The sequence below is a fragment of the Dama dama genome, chromosome 15 (genome assembly GCF_033118175.1).
Source record: "Dama dama isolate Ldn47 chromosome 15, ASM3311817v1, whole genome shotgun sequence".
NCBI classification, from domain to species: Eukaryota; Metazoa; Chordata; class Mammalia; order Artiodactyla; family Cervidae; genus Dama; species Dama dama.
Window position 1 is genome coordinate 14,003,891 of NC_083695.1, and position 12,697 is coordinate 14,016,587.

The following is a 12,697-nucleotide window of genomic DNA, read 5'->3' on the forward strand; positions in this document are numbered from 1 at the left end:
TACAACTCCCAGCGGGCAGTGCTGTGACCACCCCTTCTCCCGCCCCCTTACCACAGCCCACCTGCCCGCCGCGGGTTAAGGCTGGGAGGGCGCCGCGCGCCGTGAGGGCCGCCGCACATGCGCCTTGAGGGAAGATGGCACCTGCCGGCTGCTGCTGCGGCGGCTGCTGGGGCGGCGCTGTGGCCGCCGCGGACGCCGCCCGGCGCGTCTTGGTGCTGCTGCTGCTGCTGGGGGTTTTGTCTGCCGGGCCGGGACCCGGCGCCTTAGCCACCGAGCACTACTCGCCGCTGTCCCTGCTCAAGCAGGAGCTGCAGCACCGGCAGCAGCAGGAGGCCCCGGCGGGCGGCGGTTGCAGCCCGCAGTCTGGGGACTGGGGGGACCAGTACTCTGCCGAGTGCGGCGGTGAGTGGGGGGCGGCGGGCGGGCGTCGGGGTTGCGGCGGAGCGCCGGCGCGGCTGGGCCGTAGGGGCTGCGGGCCCTGGCGCCGGTGCTGGCCGCCCTGGCCTCGCTGCAGCCGGCCGCGGCGTGTACCCCTGCGGGAGCCGGCTTCTCGAAATGTTGCACCAGGGCCGCTTCCCGCCGCTCGCACCCACGCCGCTGCGCGCCCTCCTCCCGAGGCCGCCTTGGGGAGGGCAGTGAATAGTGAAAAAAGCTGGCAGCATTCTCCCGAGGCCGGGGCGGGCTCTCTGCAGCCCTAGCAACTTTTGAAAGGGTGGAGGAGGAGATGGCAGGTGGCCCGGGGCAGCCTCAGTCTCGCTCCGGCCCCCTGCGGGTGCTGTGTGAGCGAGGGAAGGAGCAAAAAGGGCCGGACCCGCGCCCGGAGCGGGGATGTCTGGCTCATCTTAGGTCTGGAAATCAGATTTGCTGACCTCCCTATTGATGTTTTGTGTTATACATAGCCTCCGAGAATTTGATCCCTGGGGAAAAAAAAAGGAGGGAACAGAAGAGTAACCTCGTTGTATCTGTTCACTGACATCTTGCTTCCAGTTGTTTAAGACTGACCTGTGATCTCTCCGGTGTCTCACAGAGAGTAAAAGTAGCCCTGCGGGCGCCCGTGTATGTCAGAGCAGTGTGTGTGTGTGTGTTGGCACCGGGCCAGCTCATTCATTTACATTGGGCACTATTGGCCTCAGTTTATTCCTCAGAGGCAGGGTACATATGTCCATTTTTTGAAGTTCTGTAGTGGGTCCTTTTTGGGTTCCCTGGTGCCTGTAATGCAGGAGACCTGGGTTCAGTCCCTGGGTTGGGAAGATACCCTGGAGAAGGGAATGGCTACCCACTCCAGTATTCTTGCCTGGAGAATCCCTTGGACAGATGAGCCTGGTGGGCTACAGTTGTCCATGGGGTGGCGAAGAGTCAGACACAACTTAAGCAACTAACACTTTCACTTCGTGGGCATTTTTACCTTTCAGTCCCCTCCCTTCTCCTTCCTCTTTCCTCTTGGCCTGTGTGAGTTCCCTTAAGGGTTGCTTTTGAAACGTCAGGGTCTGCTTGACTCATAGGAGCTGGCTGGTTGGTTTTATGGTCTGACAGCAGTCTAGCATTGTGTACCTAGGAAGGCCATAAGTATTTTTGGTTGAGATGAAATGTCGAGATTAGCACAGTGTGATTTCCTTTCAGCACAATCTGACTTCCTTGAGGAAGTCTTACTCGCTGAGGGCTATGTGACTTCTGTATTTTGTAATAGGCCATGGCCAGTAACAGCATAAATGCACAGTGGAAAGAGAATAGATTTTACCTCTGTCACTTTCTGTGACTCTGATCAGGTTAATTGCCTGTCTTTGCATAATTGCCTCCTCTGTAAATTGAAGACTGTTCCCTAATGACAGGGTTTCATTTTCTTCACAAGGATGCTGTGAGGAAAATGAGGAATAGCTGTCATGCACGTATGCAGTGCTTGCTGTGTGCCAGGTGCTGTTTTAAGAACTTTAAGTTGGTGAGACAATTCTCTTAGTCTGTTAGAGTGCCGGTAACTATGTCATTGGATGGTAGCTCCTTTTCTAGGAGGAGAAAACGGAGGCACAGTGAAATCATCACTTTCCTGAGGGCCCACAGTAGGACAGGGAGGAGCCCAGTTAGTCAGACTCCTGACAGAGTTTGTCTGAAACACTCAGTGGTTAAACACATTTGTAATATTTACAGGCATAGAGAAAGTAGTGTATAAACCTTCCCTTCCTTTCCCTCCTGTATTCATATGGTGCTCAGTGACTAAAGGAGACCGTGATTCTAGGCAATGAAGGCTATAAATCAATTTAATTATGAAATCAGTTGATTTTGTTGATCTGGGTGACACATTTTCATTTTGTAGCATCAGGCTCTTTCCAATGGATAAGAGTCCTCGTTGGAGCCAACTCTGACTTGTATTATGCTTATCCCCCAAATAATGATAAATGTCGGTTTTCAGAACCAGGGCACTTGGAAGAATCCTGTTCATTCTCCATGCCTTCACATACAGAGCCTAATGTTCTCTGCTTCAGAGGATGAACAGAGGCTTTAAGCATTATTTAAATGTTTCAGTTTTCTCTTTATCTCCTCTGTGTAATACTTACTTTCTCAATCTTCCAGACAGCCTCCCCTGGGCTGACATGAATGTTCCAGTAGCAGCTGGAGTGGCGTGGCTGCTGCCGCTGTCACCCCAGGAAGTAATTGCCGGGGTCAGCTGATTATGCTCTCTGGGTCCCCAGGTGTTCCCATTAGCGTTACTGGCTGCAGTATGTGACAGAAGCCCTCTCTTTTGTGGTAGCAGCTCGCCCAAATGTTTCTCTTATTTCTCCATCCTTGTCCTAGACAAGCAGGTAGAAGCAAGTGAAACCTACCTCAGTCCTTCTGTTGCGGGAAGAACAGATGCAACAACAAATTCAGGATTTAGAGTGAGCCAGATCATAGCCTGAGGGGCTCATGCTCTGCATCCAAAGCTCCTAGATGATCAGAATCAGATCTAAGCAAGTGCCAGGATCCAGAACTAATCAGTTATTCAAAATCAAGGTATGACCTCACCAACTATTAATCATGTCGCTGGACTATCCAGCCCCAAATGAAGCTAGCCCCTCTTCAGAAGGTGGACACAGCCACACATTGGCTTTTCAGAAGCCTTCCCACTACTGCTAGATAAAAATAACTGAGTTGGTGGCTGCATGAGCCTGAATCTGCACACCTTTGGATGAGCTGTGTATGTATTCTTTTAAGACAGAAATTTCAGTGACTGTAGGGCTGAGGAGAGCTGTCGGTCTGGAGAGGACAGTGGCCGGAATCCAGGCCCCAGGGAGCAGCCTCAGGAGGCCCGGTTGCCCAGATGACAAGCTTGAATGGCCTCAGTGCCATGGGACTCAGCGTGGCTTTCCTGTTCCACAGCCCCCCTTCAACTTTTTCTCCTCTAGCACATTTTTACATTTTGCATTTTGTTTGAATAGCATGTGTAACCACAAACTTGATACTCTGTTTTCCTATGGTGAAAATCATCTTACTCTTTTAAAAAATGAATACTGTAATGTACATATTTCTTAAAATAAAAGTAAATGCTCCTCCCCTTCCTTGTTATCTTTGCCCTGTTTGTAGTTTGGAATTGTGGGAAGAAATAAGGAACAGAAGTTCACCCCGAATTGTTTCCTCTGGTTCTGTACTTGTCAACACTGCATCCTTATTTAACACAGTGCTTGACACTGAAGCAGGTACTGTTTTTGTCTCCATTTTACATAGGGGGAAACCGAGGCAAAGAGAAGTTAAGAATGGTTACTCAGTAGAGGGTCAAGCCAGGGTTTGAACCTGGCTTGTCTGTGAACTACTCGTCAGTAACATTTGCATATTAGTATAATTTGTGTGGGTTGCTTCAGTTGTGTCCGACTCTTTGCAACCCCATGGACTATAGCCCACCAGGCTCCTCTGTCCGTGGGATTCTCCAGGCAAGAGTACTGGAATAGGTTGCCATTCCCTTCTGCAGGGGATCTTCCCCACCCAGGGACTGAACATGTGTCTCCTATGTCTCCTGCATGGGCAGAAGTATTCTTTGCCACTAGTGCCACCTTCTTACTAATATTATTGATAAAGTCCCATGCCCTTTAGCTTTGTTTGTTGAGAGTTACATTCTTAGGTGGCTTGTCCTGGAATTTTACGTTTACACATGTGCAGGGTTGCTCCACTGAGTCTAACGTTTTGGACTATAGAGGGGACTGGTGTGCTGTTTAACTGAAAATCTGCGTGTTTGCCTCCTGGGTGCTCCTCAGTGTCGTAGGTGCTGGGGTTACAGCACAGTTCCCCGAGCTCCTCCTTGGAGCCTGTGTTCTGCTGGAATAAGGAATCAGCATGCGATAGGCCTGGTGAAAAGTGCCTCTAGGAACAGAGTCGTGTGGGGATGCTTCTTTGAGAAGCCCTGGGAAGGCCTCCGCTAAGGTGACAGGAGCAGAGGCTCAGATGGAATGAGACTTGGAGAAATCTGAAAAGTGTGTTAGTCGCTCAGTCCTATTTGACTCTTTGTGACCGCATGAACTGTAGCTTTGCCAGGCTTCTTTTGCCTGGCAGGGATTCTCCGGGCAAGAATTCTAGAATGGGTAGCCATTCCCTTCTCCAGGGGATCTTCTAGGGATCAAACCCGGATCTCCTGCATCGCCAGTGGATTCTTTATCATCTGAGTCATCAGGGAACCACGGTATCCTTAACCTGACACCCTGAAGTCACAGATCTGGTAAAGTAAGGTCTAGTTAAATTGTCACTTGTCCATTGATTCAAGAAACCAGGTTTTCATTTCTGCGCTTCCAACCAAAGTTAATCTGCATCTCATTCCAATGCGGCATTCATCTGTATTAAATATGTCTTTACATGTTCTTTATAGAAGGTCCAGGTGTATTTTACTTCAAACGTATACATTTCTAGTACTTATTTCAAAAATACTTTTGTTTTCCTTATTTGAAAATGTATTAATAGAACAGTAAATTTATGTGACTTTTTTTCTTGCTACTGTCTTCTTGAGAGTTTTTTGTCTACTCCTAGGTGAGGTGGTTTAGTACTTGATGTCTTTATGGTCATTTTCAGATAGCCACCTTCATCCAACTGGTGGTGTTAGCAACTATCCATGCTTAATGCCTCAATCAAATCCAGTGATTAATTTACAACCTGAAGTAATTTTCTTTAGTTTGTTGAAATTAATAATCCCAGATTTGAGTTTATTTCATTTTCTCACTGTTCTTTATGGAGAACTGAATATTAATGTCTGTCTGATTTGGGAGTTTTAACTGCCAGATAAACAAGGAAGTAGCTGTGAATATAGCTCTGTGTTTTCAACAGTCAGACAGACTTAAAGATTGTCAGTATTTATGATCTCTCTCTTAATTGAGGAATTGGTTTTTTAAATACATGAAATTGATCTTATTGCTCACAGCCTTAAATTATGGCTGTGTCTTCAAGGTGGTAAGGAATCAATAGAGGGAAGCTTCTATAATGAGAGCCGTTTCCTCTTTTATTCTGGCTGCGGGGAAGTTGAGAGCCAAGTTTTATGCCCAGTCATGGCAGCTGTAAGTAACTCTTTCAGTTGCAGTGTTTCCTTGACCCCTTCTTCCCTTGGCCCTGATTTTCAGTGTTATTTATCATACACAGTTTTTTGGCTGATCTCTTCATCTTTTTAAAGCACACAAACAAGTTTGCCAGTGTAAAGGAGCTAGTTTATTTCAAGCACAGAGGTTGAGGCTTGGAATGATGGAGAGATCCGTGTATTGTTACCTCACCAGCCCAGGCCACTGATCACTGGGAGGGTGATTTTTTTTTTTTGAAAAAAAATTTTTTTTTCAGAAAATCATCTGATTTAGGGGTGGTTCTTTGTAGTGAGCACCCAGTGAAGCTGATATCCTATGGTATTTGCATTTGTTGTTCAGTTGCTCAGTCATATCCTACTCTTTGTGACCCCATGAACTGCAGCTATCCTGGCTTCCCTGTCCTTCACAAACTCCCAGAGTTTGCTCAGACTCATGTCTGTTGAGTTGGTGATGCCATCCAACCATCTCATGCTCTGTCATCCCCTTCTCCTCCTGCCTTCAATCTTTCCCAGCATCAGGGTCTTTTCCAATGAGTTGGCTGTTTGCATCAGGTGGCCAAATTATTGGAGCTTCAGCATTAGTCCTTCCAATGAATAGTCAGAGTTGAATTCCTTTAGCATTGATTGGTTTAATCTCCTTGCTGTCCAAGAGCCTCTCAAGAGTGTTCTCCAGCACCACAGTTCAAAAGCATCAATTTTTCAGAGCTCAGCCTTCTTTATGGTCCAACTCTCACATCTATACATGACTACTGGAAAAACCATAGCTTTGACTATGTGGACCGTTGTCTGCTAAGTATTGTCAGCAAAGTAATGTCTCTGCTTTTTAATATGCTGTTTAGGTTTGTCATTGCTCTTCTTCCAAGAAGCAAGCATCTTTTAGTTTCATGGCTACAGTCACTGTGGTATTTGCAAATGGTGTTTTCATACTTACTAGGTTTTTCTTGTAGAGCTGGTGTCATTAAGAACTACTTTTATTTTTTACAAGTTTCTGTACGCTGGTAGATGTGTTCTGCTTTGAGTGACCTGGTGGCTCAAACAGTAAACAATCTGCCTTCATTGCCGGAGACCCGGATTCAATCCATGGGTTGGGAAGATCCGCTGGAGGAGGGCATGGCAGCCCACTTTAGTATTCTTGCCTGGAAAATCCATGGACAGAGGAGCCCGGCGGGCTACAGTCCATGGAGTCGTAAAGAGTCTGACACAACTGAGTGACTTAACATTTTCACACTTTCACTTTTGGATGACAAGGGTTATTTTTTTCCCCTCTGGATGCCGGCAAAAAATACATGGCCTGGCTTTTAAACTCTAACTGCGTGGAGCATGACTACGCGAAGTGGCAGAGCACTTTCTCTGTAAAAACTTGTCAAAAAGTGTCTTTGACAGTGTGTAGAGACGGCTTGGCTTGTTTGCACTTGATAGATACTTGGCTGACTGACCAACTTATACAGCATCTCCTTTTCATAATGTAGTGTTTCCAAGAGGTCATCTTTTCTTTTTGTTTAAGCTTGTTATCTTGCAGACAGAATATGTACAAAATTTATCAAAGCAGAATTTTAATACTTTTCACTTTGGGTTAATGCTTTCCAACATTTTCCGTCTGCTATCTTTTTTATTTTCACTCTTTATTGAAATATGACATATGCAGAAAAATGCTTCTATCACAAGTATAAAGCTCCCGAAGTTTTCCCAAACTGAGTAATGGAGGTCATCAGATAGGACCCCAAACCAGTAACTGCTATCTGTTCTTAAGCATGTTGATAGTCTTATTCTGTGTCACCCTGGTTTTATTGGGAAATATTTGCTGTGGCTTCATCTCTGACTCAGGAACTGTCACAGTGCATGGACTCTGCTCGGTGCTGGCGTTCTTCACATGGACACCAGGGATCCTGTGTAAGGAGGTCTGTCCTCTACTTGGCACCACTTCTGCACAGGAGATCAGCTGACTTCTCTTGTGACTTTTTTCTGCCTGTGTTTGGGATGTTCTAAGTGACACCATGTTTCCTTGTCAATAATGGTTTCACATTACTGCCTAGATCTGCTTCAGCTTCCCCAGTAGAGATGATGATGTTTGACAGTAGGTGTGGGCTTATGAACAAGTCTTCAGCTCATAAAAGTACACTTTGAGCATCGGATGCGTTTTCAGTCCAGCTTAAGCTCCAGGCTAAATGATCAGCCTTGGCGAGTGAGGCCAGCTGCCCTGTTGGTGGCCTGCAGCACCCGCCACCCAGTTCTGTTCTCGAGTTGGTGCTGCATAATTTGCTTCCATGCTTCTTTTTCCATTATGTGCAGCTGACCAGCTCCTTTTCTTTTGGGTTTATACATTCAGTACATGTGTTAATACTTTTATGTGCGTTAATACAGCTTCAATCAGATTATATTCATGTTTTGCTAAAAAGTCATTGTCTCTTTAAGATGGCTTTTTCAGATCCTTGTTCTAGAGGATTAATTATATATGTTGACTTTGTAATCTAATTCTCCGTGGGCAGCCTCTATTTTCAATTTGTTTTATGATAACTTACACATCTCAGGTACTGATAAATAATATTCGAATAAAAGAAACATATAAATTCTTGAGGAAGAGAATTTTCCCAGTTACTACTTTTCCTGTTATTACAGTCTGAAAGAAAAGTACCACTGGGGACCATCCAGGAAGTTAATATACAGCATCTCTGATACTGAACCGAACTTGAGTCTGCTTGCCCCCAGCACAGCAAAGCTGATCTGCTGATACCGGGTTGTCGTGAAGGAAAGTTCAGTGTTTATTTGCAGGGCACGAAGCCAGGAAGAATGGCAGCTTATGCTCAAAAAACCCAAACTCTCCATAAACTTTCAAGGAAGAGTCTTAAAGACAACATTTGGGATGAGAGTTATAGGCTGTGGATTTTCTTCTGATTGGTTGATGGTGAGGTAATTAGGTGATGTTTTGAGAATCTTAATCATCAGCCTTCTGGTTCCAGCCAGCCTGGGGCTACAGGCTTGTGGTCAGCAGGCAGTCACCATCCTCCACCTGGGTGGGCTCTCCCCTTCTGCAGAACATCTCCAAGATATGCATCAGATTGTTATGTATATCCCTTCAGGAGGAAAACGGACTTTTATTGCTGAACTATTATTTAGGCTACCATTACTTTTCTTGCTTTGAATTGACGCTTTTGAATTGTGGTGCTGGAGAAGACTTCTGTGGATCCCATGGACAGCAAGGAGATAAACCAGTCAATCCTAAAGGAAATCTCAGTCCTGAATATTCATTGGAAGGACTGATGCTGAGGGTCCAGTACTTTAGCCATCTGATGTGAAGAGCCAACTCATTGGAAAAGACCCTGATGCTGGGAAAGATTGAAGGCAGGATGAGAAGGGGGCCTCAGAGGATGAGATGGTTGGATGGCATCACCGACCCAGTGGACATGAGTTTGAGCAACTTAGGGAGATAGTGGAGAACAGAGAAACCAGTTGCTGCTGTCCATGGGGTTGCAGAAAGTTGGACACAACTTAGCAACTGAACAACAACAACTTTCCTTGCTTGACTGCTTTTCGTTAGTTTCTGTATTCCCTCACTTCCCTACATGGTTGCTGCTTGCATCTGCTCTTTGAAACTCAGGGAAGGCCTAGGGAGCTAAAGCCTTTTTTGTACAAACAAGAAAAAGGGGCTATCGAGGGGCTTTTGTACCTGGTTTTGTACTTGGTTTCAACAATTCCCACTTTTCTTTGATGCTCCTCAGTCTTGAGGGGAACAGGGGCAGAATGAGAAAGAGAATAAAGTTTTGAATAGAAAGGTTAATCATAAACTTGGCAGGACAACTAGGTGTTAGGGGGACCCAATTTCATCCTCAACAGTGGTTGTCTTACAAATGTGGAAATTGATAAAAGCAAAGGTACTCTTAAGTTAATGCCATGTAGCACCTGCTTGGCCTTCAGGAAGCTCCTCCAGCCACAGGTCACCCTACAGTTGGGACTACAATTGTCAATAAATGTCTGGCACTTGACTTCCAAGTTCTAGCTCCTCCATGGGAAAAGCCCAGTCATCCGCATGTTCAGGTGAACCAGGCCCACCATCTGTTACACCTAGAGTGAAGAGGTCAAGTGATGAGCACGGCAGCAGCTGTGGAATTCCTTATAAAACATTTTCCTGCAGGGATCGGCCGTGGGGTTTGCTGTTGGCACACTTTCAGTTTTTACTTGCAGGACGGGAATGTGTGCCATATGCGCTCTCCTTCCAGTGACACTGCTCCCCTCAGCAGGAGGTAACGCTCTCCTCTTACTGGATTGAGAAGGAAGTGATCAGGAGAGAACTTTCACACTTTCCCACCGTCCTAGCTGTGGTCCGGTTGTCTTGGAGGGTGCCTCTACCTCGTGCAGCATTCTCCACATCTTCCATCAGCATACAAATGGTTATAATAGCTCCCATCTTGCAGTAAAGACAGGACCACCGAGTCCTTCCAGCCATCACCTCATCTCTTTGTTTACTTTCACTGCAGAATTGCTCACAGAAGATGTTTGTATACACTGTCTCCCTGTCCTACAGTCAGGTCCCGTATCTTCACCAGAGACACTCTTCTTAAAGTCGGCTGTGTATAAGGTTTAGGAGAAAAAAGAAAGAAGTTGGATGGCATTGCTGCAGTAAATTATTACTAGGACCCTGCATTGGTATGATGAGTGATGACAAATGTGCTGTGTACCTCTGTCCATGGAGTATCCTGGAGCGTAACTGTAGCAAATCTTTGTCTCACTGTTTCTCTGTTTTGTGACCTTGAACGTGTCCATTAACATTGATCGTCATTCCGCTTGGGTACAATGAGCCCAAAATATGTTCTACCAGTTTCAGAGAGTGGAGCATCAAAAAACAAAAAAAAAGTTTGTGAAATTATTTTGAAAGCTGTAAAGTACTGTGGAGATCAAAATAACTTCAGGAAAGCAGGAGGAAGAAATTTTCAGGAAAGAACCAGCAATTTTAGCCTAGATGTACATACTAACATTTCACAGTGATTCTGTGAACTGTATGCATTATGTCCATTCCTCACAATTGCCCTATGAGGGTATGTGGTGGTACTTATTCCTGTTTTACAAATGAAGAAACTGAGGCTAAGAGAATTTCAAGAACCTGCCCAAAGTCAGACAGCCAGTTAGGCATCTAATCTGAGTCATCCTGTGCTCTGAACCACTCTTACTTTGCTGCCAAACTAATTAATTACATTTGATGTCAGGGAAAGAGTAGATTTAAATATTAAAAGAAGAGCTGGTTCTTTGAAAATACAGGCAGTAATTAGACACTAATTTAGCAAGGCTAATCAAGAAAAATGAGAAGAAACAAGTGCAGCTGGCCCTTGAACAATGTGGGTTTGAACTGTGCAGGTTCGGTTACACATGGATTTTTTTTCAGTAGGAGATGCTGCAGTGCTACATGATCTGTGGTTGGTAAATCTGACTGTGGAGCTGCGGATTCAGAGGGCTAACTATAAGTTACACACACATTTTTTAACTGCATGGAGGATCAGCACCCCTGACCCAATTGTATTTCCCTTTAGGAATCATTGTAACTCCGTATATCTTTCTGACAAAGATGTAGAACAATTCTAAGAAACAATTCTAAGATCCCTCCTCAGAAAAAGGTAAATTACCAAGTTTATTTTCCCTCTGCCTCTTAAACCTCTTGTCTCCATCAGGGTCAGCTCTTTTCTTCTCATTGAACTTAAGCTTCCTAAGCTTTCTTAGAGATCCCACCTGCTTAATCATCCACCGTTAATGATTATCAAATTTATATCTGTAGCTCTCTTTCTCTGAAATCTCCTTACTACATGCAAGACAGCTGCTGGTTTAGCATCTCATGAACACTTGCTTAAATCCAAAGTTAGCGCCTTACTCCCCTCTAAAAGCACTCCTCCTCTTAAACTCCCAACTTCAGTTCCTGGCACAGCTCCGCATTTCTAGCTGCACAAACTGGGCGTAGTGCCTCTTTCCTCTTCCCGAGCCCAGTTTTACTCAAAAAGCCTTGTCCTTTTTACTTCCTATCTCTTTAGACAATGACCCTGTTTTAACCCAGTGGCCTCTATGTACGTTGGGACTTCCCTGCTTTTTAATTGGTCGCAGCCTCCACCTGGCCTTCCTGCTCCAGTCTCCAGGCCTCCTGTCACCACCATCAGAGATCTTCCTGCTGAAGCTTTCTGTGGCATCTTAGTATTAAAGAGGAAAGGAAATAAATGAACTGGATACTAAGCTTGAGAAACTAGAAGAGAAAATAAGGGGAATTGCAGGACTGAAAAAAACATAGCCAGAATAAATGAATTAGAGCAACAGTGAAATTGATCAATAGATCCAAGAGCTGCGTCTTCAAACAAAGAATAAGATGGATCAATCTGAGAAGGCCAACATGTAAATAGGGAGCAGATGCAACTGTAATGAATGAGGGGGATATGTGCACCACTGGAGAAGCCATTAGAATTAAGAGACAACTGCATAGAAATCTCTGCTAATAGGTTAAAAATATGAAGCAATAGAGAAATATTCAAAATATTCTAAAGAAATAGAGAAAATTATGTAGAAGAAAACGATGAGATTCTGTAATGTGTTTTGAGAATATTTCTGCAGTAATCACAATTCAATTACTTGTATGACCTGAACAATGAGGAAAACAGACATTTCCTAATTTCATGGAAATCTATATCATTTAAATACAGCTAGGTTATTATTAGAAGATAGTTGACTCCATAGTGAATTAAATATTTTTAAATTAAAGAACAAATTTAACCTCCTAGGCCAGACAACTCTAGTTAAAACTAGAACAAATTATTTTCCTATCACAGACCTTACCAAACCACCAACACTGATGCCAGAATCCGATAAAGTTGGAAAGTGGGGGAAGGAAAGAAAGCTGTTAACATAGTTATAAAAATCCTGAGTAAAATATTAGTAGACTAAAGCCAGCAAATAAAAGAATAATCTGCCTTGATCAATTAATTTATTCTAGAAGTACAAAAGAATGTTCCACTTTGATCACTTGATAGATCAGAGAAGAATCATATGATTAACATAGAGAAATATCCAAAAAAACCCCGATAAATTTCAGTCACCTTTCCGGATTTAAAATTTTTGGTGAAGCAGAAAATTCTTCCTTTATATGGTAAAATATATCGATCTCAAAATAGCTACATAGAGCAGCTTCCCCCTGGATGTTTAAAAATGTTA

At 44.5% G+C, this 12,697-nt stretch overlaps 1 protein-coding gene across 6 annotated transcripts in view; it reads left to right on the forward strand.

Moving 5' to 3' along the window:
* Positions 1 to 125: 125 nt before the first annotated feature.
* Positions 126 to 12,697, forward strand: part of TTC13 (tetratricopeptide repeat domain 13) — a 75,947-nt gene continuing 63,375 nt past the window's right edge. For all 6 annotated transcript variants that reach the window (XM_061161509.1, XM_061161510.1, XM_061161511.1 and 3 more), the window contains exon 1: positions 126 to 402. In XM_061161509.1, coding sequence (XP_061017492.1) covers positions 135 to 402 — 268 coding nt within the window. In that variant the 5' untranslated portion in view covers positions 126 to 134. The remainder of the gene's footprint in view (positions 403 to 12,697) is intronic.